Source organism: Acanthisitta chloris, unplaced genomic scaffold (assembly GCF_000695815.1).
Source record: "Acanthisitta chloris isolate BGI_N310 unplaced genomic scaffold, ASM69581v1 scaffold39802, whole genome shotgun sequence".
Classification (NCBI taxonomy): Eukaryota; Metazoa; Chordata; class Aves; order Passeriformes; family Acanthisittidae; genus Acanthisitta; species Acanthisitta chloris.
The window spans coordinates 509-8,348 of record NW_008659475.1 but is presented as its reverse complement, the minus strand read 5'-3'; the positions used below and the strand labels follow the sequence as shown (position 1 = coordinate 8,348).

General features: G+C 42.4%; 1 protein-coding gene across 1 annotated transcript in view; it reads right to left on the bottom strand.

Moving 5' to 3' along the window:
* Positions 1-5,501: 5,501 nt before the first annotated feature.
* RASL11B (RAS-like, family 11, member B) overlaps positions 5,502-7,840 on the bottom strand; it is a gene marked incomplete at its 5' end in the record, with an annotated part of 2,773 nt that continues 434 nt past the window's right edge. The window contains 2 exons of the mRNA XM_009069402.1: positions 5,502-6,200; positions 7,058-7,134. Of these exons, the coding sequence (XP_009067650.1) occupies positions 5,733-6,200; positions 7,058-7,134 (545 nt within the window). The remainder of the gene's footprint in view (positions 6,201-7,057; positions 7,135-7,840) is intronic.

Here is a 7,840-nt window from a genome sequence, read left to right as displayed (position 1 = left end):
GGGGAGAAGGAAAGTCCCATTATATTCAGCAGCATCCTCTCTGAGACATTAGAGTTGCAGCTCTCATTTTTCTCTTTGGGCTTGCTATTAGTTGCACAAATCCCCTCAGGGTTCAGTGGTAGGACTTCAAGAAGAAATTGCTTTTATCTGTCAGTGGCTATTGTTGATGTTTGGCTTGTACATTCAAAATCTTTGGTAACATGCCCCTTTGTGCTTTTCAGAGTTAAGCTGCATGATAACAAGAGGAGCATATACTGTGCTGTAGTGCAATTCACATGTAACATAAGAGAGACAGTGTCAGCCTTTGACATCTGCAAATTATAGAGAGTTTTTCAGGCTTAGGAAGGAAGAGATAATCAGTGTCAGTTTGCTGCAGATTGTGTGGGAGGACAGGGGAAGAGCAAAAGTGAGGGGGAGACTATCACCAGTACAGAAGGGCTCGTTTCAGTATCTGAAGTGAAAAGATGAAAGAAAGAACAACCACAATAGTTTAAATGCAGCATTACCAACACTTAACCTATGTGATGGACAGCACAAGTGGTTTGATAGCTACTGCAGAAAACAGACACAGACATACTCTGTTGTTGATGTTTGTGCTTCATCTCCTTGGATTTGCACTGAAGACACAAATTCATTTTCATGTGGGCTAGCACAGTTAAATCTGCTCCCACATCCCTGCCTGCAGTCCTGACCCTGTGGACACTGCTGAACTTGGGGCTCTATCAGAGCAATGTCCTATGACTTCAACCCTGGGTTAGCTCCAGACAGCAGGAGTGTACAGAGCTGCTCCTTGCTGATAGCTTTGCCTTACAGAGAAGTCTTCATGCTAGGCAATTATATATTGGTTTTCACTTAAAGAAGACAGATACCTGCATCTAGCAGGATGTGTACCATGGTTGTAGTGAGTGACAGTTTCATTCATCAGACCCTTCTGGGATTAAAAACTGGAAGAAACAAGAGCAATAGTATCTGACAGTGCTTGTTGTTGAGCCTGATGTTCAGAACAGCCTGTGCCTGGTCTGAAGAGGCATTTCTGAACAGGGACTGTGGCTCCCCACAGCAGGCCAGCAGCACTTCTGTGGTGCTCACCTTGCCTTCAACTGAGAGGAAACAGGCATTACTCAAATCTGTGCTAGAGGAGAGGAAACCACTGCTTCATCAGCTGGTGCCTCACAGTAAACACAATGGCAGTCACAGCAAATCACCGGGTAAGATGTGGGTAGAAATGTGTCAAAGCACACATTCATTAAAAGTACAATGCTACCAGTCATTATGCTCCTTAAAGTGATTTAACTACAGTTATTAGCGAGCAGACAGTTTCACTGGACAAGTTGTATTGCCCTGTCAGTAAGCACCAGAAACACACAGCCTGTCTAGAGCTGGGAGGGGCCAACAGTTCATATCCATGCTCATTAGCACCATCTCAGTCCCCTTCGGTTTGACTTATTTCTTGTTCCCCTTCTTTCAGGTAATTGTGCTCTCCACTGCACTCCTAACACCACACAGTGCTGTTGAGCTGTTGTTTGCCCCAGACTGTCTCCAGCCTGACACTGATATCTGACCGGAGGATCTGTGGAGATGAGTGAGTGCCTCACCTGGAAACATCCAATCCCTGGTCTGTCACTCTTCCTAATAGCTCTCTAAAAACTGACCACCTGCTGCAGTTACAGCTCCAGGTGAAACAGCTGGGTATCTGACTGCAAGGGAGCATGGGCAGCTCATGGGCAGCTCTTCAAAATGGTCCAGTTGTCCAGCAACAAGTCCCTCCTCGTTAACAATAGCACTGTGCAGCGCTGAATTACCCCCAGCGCCACTTGGCATGGGGTTCCCTAGAAAAGGAGCAGCTGAGGACCAGGTGATGCTGAATTTGCACTCCCCAAGCAGTACATTTTTTGACTCTGAGCATTCCCAGTGGTTTTGCTGGGGTTGCTTCTGGTGGGAAATGCTGCTGAAATGCTAACAAAAACCTCACTCGGTCATGCTACTTCGAAAAACAAGTGTGCCTTATACAATGTTAACAGCCTCTGCTCTTACTTCATCCCTCGCTCCAGAAAGATCATGGAGCACAGCCTTGATTGAGCTGGTACAGCAGCTCCCAGTCCATTGACACTCCTGACAGAGCTAGTAGAGGCAGGGAAGCAGAGAGCTAGACTCAAGGGCTGGGTTACATGGCTGCTTCTCTCTCAGCTTTTCATTTCCTGCTCTAGTTTCTCCACCCACTGTCCCAGGAGACTGTTTCTGATGGCACACTTCTCTGTAAATTTACACAGGAGGACATATGGGCTGTGATGGTTTGACGATAACCCCAGAAGAATCCTCCCCTCACATGCATTTAAAAAAGAAAAAGAGGAAAAAAAAAAAAGGCATGATCCCATTTTCAAGAGGCCACAGCATAGATTCTTTCTTGAGCTAGATTTCTGAACAACATGATTAGAGAACAGCTTTTATGTCAAATTTTATTTATAATCTTCAGTTATGCAATTTTTCTTTATAAAACTTTGCTACAATCTGTGATAAAAAGCAGCAGCCAATAGAGATTGTGATTGTGTATAGCACTAAGACTTTCAAATTGCAGCAAAAAATCTAAAGCTGCAGCCTCTTGCTTCATCCAAGGAACACTACGACTAAAGCTTACAGTGAGATGAGAATGTGAAATTATAAGTGACATTCACTCTATCATAGCATTCTTTATTATGCCAAAGGAGTAGATTAAATGGGAAGTAGTTTTTTAAATTTTGTTCACTAGCTAGCATTAGGTCTCCTAAATGTCTATAATGATCTTCAGAAAAGGGTGCATTTTGGTTTAAGTTCAATTCTGAGTGGCTGGAAGCAAACAATGGACCAATTATAAAGCATGGACAATGTTGCCTCTATGGAAGAGAAATTTATAAGAATGACTATAGAATGGAACTTTGTGCTAAAAAAAAAAGAAGAAGAAATGTTATGAGATTGCAATATTAAAAGCTCAAGGAATAGTTTGAGCATAGCAACTGGAAAGCAAATAGTGTCTTGGTTTCTGTTCTGTCATTCTGTACTGTTTAATCTTAGAATATGGTTGTTTTGTAAATTCTGTAATCAATAAAGCAATGCTCTTACAATGCCAAGCCTATCCATCTTCTCCTTCTCTCCTAATATGCAAAGCTACACATGCCAGAACTGCGTATTCTTGCAACCCTTTTACTTTTGCATTATTTGACTGCCCCTAGGAATCTAGACCTTCTCTCTTGGGAGGTGTCCTGGAACATTTTGCACACTGCTGGTAGCAGAAAGACTTGCCTATGTCTCGTGGCCATTGCTGGCCAATGAGCTCAGGTTCTTGTACCTCTGAGATGCTGCTGCTTTCCTGAGATGATGGAGGCTGCCAGTTGTGGTCTTCACTCCCATACCTGTTTCATCAGGTGCTCTCAGGGCTCTGACTTGGCCTTCTAAAGATATACTGTATTGAGAAGGCAGGGAGTGAGTCTAAGCAGACACTGATGATCTTGCACTTCCTATGGGTCAAGTGCCTCCTCTGAGGTGGAGACTAGTTTTTCACACACACACACTTCAGAGGAATCTTCTCAGCCAGTGGGGCCACAGCTGAGGCAATTGATGCTGGAACTCAGCCACCATCTCATACTCAAGGACTTCTGGTCTGAAATTGCAATGGAGTCTTTCCAGTGGCTCTAGTGTAATAGTAAACTCCTTATGTGTAGGAAATATCCTTAGCAGTTACACATAGTCTGTGCTCAGGGAAATAGTCAGGGGAGAAGACATCTCCTGCCAATTTGATGTGACTAGGAACAGCACAGAAGAGACTTTGCTTGGGCAGGTGCAGGACCACACCAAGGAGTGTGTAAGCCCCCTGCATGTCACACTAAGCAATACTTCAAAGGTGATAAGAGGAGAAAACATAAAGCCACCCTTGGCAATGATTTCACTACTATATTAATAAGCTAAGCAGTACTGGGTATGAGCTCAGACTGGAAGGGTAAGCTCAGTTTTGTTTGCAACTCTAGTTCTAAGTCACTTGGCTAGTAGCTAACAGTCCGCAGGACCCTGTCAGAGTTTCCCTCCACTAATTATTACAGCTGTGTGCTAACCAGGTGAACCTGTACAGCAGCCAGCCTAGTCCCAGCACAAACATCCTCCTGAGGAAGACACTCAGGAAAGCTACTTTAAATATGAATAAGATAGTTGAAGACTTGCAATTTGATTAAGTTCTTCATTGTGATATAGTTAAATACATAAATATTCTCAGGGTTTTTTTAAGAAGTGACAGTCACATAGAATAGTTCATGTTCTTCCAGATTTTGACCTACTTCACACCATTCTTTTCTCACCGGAGAGAAAAAATACTGAAGCATCTTTGACAAGGGGAAATGAATCCCATTTTAATTTGAAAGGTCTCTGCCTTATTCAGTTCCTCTCCTGAAAGAATTTCTTAAAAGGAAGTTGTAAAGCAGTTGTGAGAGCTTCCCCCCCTGTGGTTTATGCTCATAAAGCAACAGTAGAGGCAGGAAAGGCCACCTTGCCGTTTCAGCAATGTATGTTAACTACCTTGAGAAAGCTATTTGTCTCGAGACTTCACTGGTCATTACCCCCGTTTCTCACGAACAAAGAACACACAAGGAAACAATGCAATTCAAAAATTTAATGTTGAACCAGGCAGTAAGAATGGAAAGTCCACTCCTTAGGAGGAGTAACTGTACACAAATAAATAAGTTACAGTTTAAACAAAAGCACAACTGGCTTTTTAAAGTGCATGTGTATAAGGCCCTTAGGCTATGAACTCCATTGGCTCAATATAAAAAAAATAATAGCTAAGTATTATATAAATCTGCCATATGTTTAAGGATGAAGAAGATCTGGCTCAGCTCAGAACAAGCCAACAGCTTCATTGCCTGGAGCCAGCCATGCTTCACACCTTTTGTTCCTTTTGTGCCTACTGCACATAGGAGAGAAAGGTGTCTTAGAATGGCATCTATAATAGACTATCACTCCAACTCCACACTCATTCCTCAGAAGCTCCATGTTGGATCATTTAGTCTGGACAGTACTTTTTTTAGACAGTAAAAAACTCCACAAGTTGCTTGTAATTAGATATGCTTACACCTTTCAAAATTTTTGCATACAAAGAGTCTGGTCAAGTTCTCAGCAATAACATGGCTAGTAAAAAAGTAAAGGACAATTGTCTTGATACTTAGTCCTGTCCACTTATTTTACACATACTTTTACAGAACAATTTCACATTTGCTTATTTGTTTTGAAAGAAGACAGGGAAAAAACAGTTCTACCATGCAATAAAATTAAACAGATACACCATGCTGTCCTTCATCCATGTGAGAACAAAAGTCAAGTGGTTGCTTCTGTACAGTGAACTGCAGTTCAGGGCGTTTCTCTGCTCAAGTACAAGTTGAGTTACAGCTAAAAGGTTGTTTCTGCACAAATCTGTCCGACTAGGGAAAGGGCAAACTGTTTCATTTACTGAAAAACTCCTTTTCCAGGTCAAAAAACCTGTTCTGCAAGTCACATTGTAGAAGTATTTTTCAGGAGTTTTGGGGTGGGTTTTTTCCCCCCTTCCCAATCTGACACATTTCCTTTTTAAAGCAACTGCTTAAAGACTTCTACAGCCATGCAAAAGGCTATTGGAACCATCCTCCTTCTAGAGACCAAGGCATTGTGAAAGACGTGCCAGTGCTAAACACACCAGGTTTCAATCTCAGGCTAAACACTGGGTAGACCAAGGACTGTCAAACAGAAGTGACAGTCCTCACTTTGGCAGACAAAGCTTGCTTAAACCTTCTCTTCAGATCCTGCATGTTGGGTGATTTTGGCCGTGGAATAAGAGAGGTTCTTCTCCTCTCAGGGGTGCTGTTTATTTGCTGTTTACTGACTTCTTTACAGAGGAGATGGAAGGCATTGAAGACATTGTTATAGTTTTCACTGACAGATACTTCATAGAAAGTGCAGCCCAGCATATTGGCCAGCTGAAGTCCCTGCTGAGGCTCCACCTCTTTGATATGCAAGAGATCAGCTTTGTTTGCAACAATGACAACAGGGACTGTGTTCCCTGGATGCAGCTGTCGAACATGATGGTAAAGGTGACTGAGTAGTTCAAAGCTCTTATAGTCTGTGATGGAGAAGACAATCACCAGGGCATCTGCCCAGCGAATGCATCTGTTCAGTTGCTCATTACAATCCAGACTGTGTTCATGGATCTGAAAAATGAATGGTCTCAAATTAGATAGCTGAATTCATAAAAGATTAAAGGAACCTGTCTTCAGGAATCTGTAAAGCCAAATAGCATTTTACAGCTTCAGACACATATTTGTATTTCACATTTTAAGTATTAATTCAATCTGAGCACGGCAAATAAATGCAGATGTTGATTCAGCTGCAAAAAGCTGGAATTTAACACTGGAGTTTGCTATACTCAAATGGAAAATTGACCTGAGTAGTTCTGCATGCAGAGAAAGACTTTGTAGTTTCACAGAATGGGAAATTAACTGGCTAGACAGAAAGTCTGGGGAAGCAAAGATATGAGCTGGAAGCATTTAGACCTGGAGTGTTGCCCAGCTGAAAAAGGCAACAATCCAGCATTACTCAGGTCTATACATTCAAAACTTTAACTTGTGACACACTATGAGCAGAGCCACAACCTAGCAGACTTCACTTTTTGTCATACACATTTATGAAGCTTGCTTTGGTTATGACATTTTTTTCCTGATGTACCTTTTTTGCACAGAATTATTTCTGGTTGTGTGCCTAGCGTTCCCAATATACAGGAACACGACACTTCAGTAATTCAGCCACTCAAAAGTAATGGGCCTCCAACGAACAAATGATTCATCAAATCAGTGAGTTGTTTTCTTTGACTACCAGCACACTGCAGACACCCAACACAGCTGGCTTGACTGGTTAAAGCACAAGCTACCACCTCTCCCACACAGAGCACCAAACCCTGAAATGGACAGCAAAATATTGTCTAGAAAGACCATAGCAAGATGCTGCACAGAGGGACAAACACTCAAAAATTTAGTTACTCTAGTAAACAGTATGGTTGCATCTAGCTCACCTGAACTCCTGGAGTGTCTTGCACTTGGATGGCCAACATCTCTCCATCTATCTGGATGTGCCTGCTGTAGAGATTACCTGGCAAGAACACCAACAAATTCACAAGTGCAGCCACCACTCTAGAGACAAATGTTGCTTCTGCTGTCCATTAATTGTGTGAGAAAAGTTGTATCAGCACTCATGAAGCAAGGAACCAGCATTACAGACTTCTTGTGTGTTGACAATCCATACATTTATGATATCACTAGAAGCCTGGGATTAAATCTTGCATTGACTTGTTTTGAAGCTTGGCATTTAATAGTGTGCAAGTTGAAACGCAATCACTTCTTAAAGACTGTCTTAACTTAGATAATAAAAGGTAAGAATGCAAAATAACCAGCTTTTAGGAGACATAAAAAAAGCAGTTTGCTTGTCATTTAGCATCCGCACACTTTAGTGCAGCTCCCTGCTGGCTGGCCTGTAAGACTTGCTGGGGTTTGGTTTTTTTCATTTGTTTGGCTTTTTCAGGTAATTTCCTCAAGAGAATGCTGTGTATTTTACACTGACATTAGCTTGGCTCCTCTCCATTTTCCCCTTTAAGTTGTCCCTGTCTAGCCCATGTAGCTGCTGGCACTCAGTTTGCAAAGAACAATACAACAGTAGGTTTGCTGAGTGTTTTCTAGTTTTAACTAAAAGACTCCTTCAAAAAGGGGTACTCGCCCGCCTAAAGTGAGTCCTGCCGGAGAGGGAGGTGCAGCAAACCCATCCCTGGGGCCCATCGCGGATCGCCTGGGGCTGTGCCCTG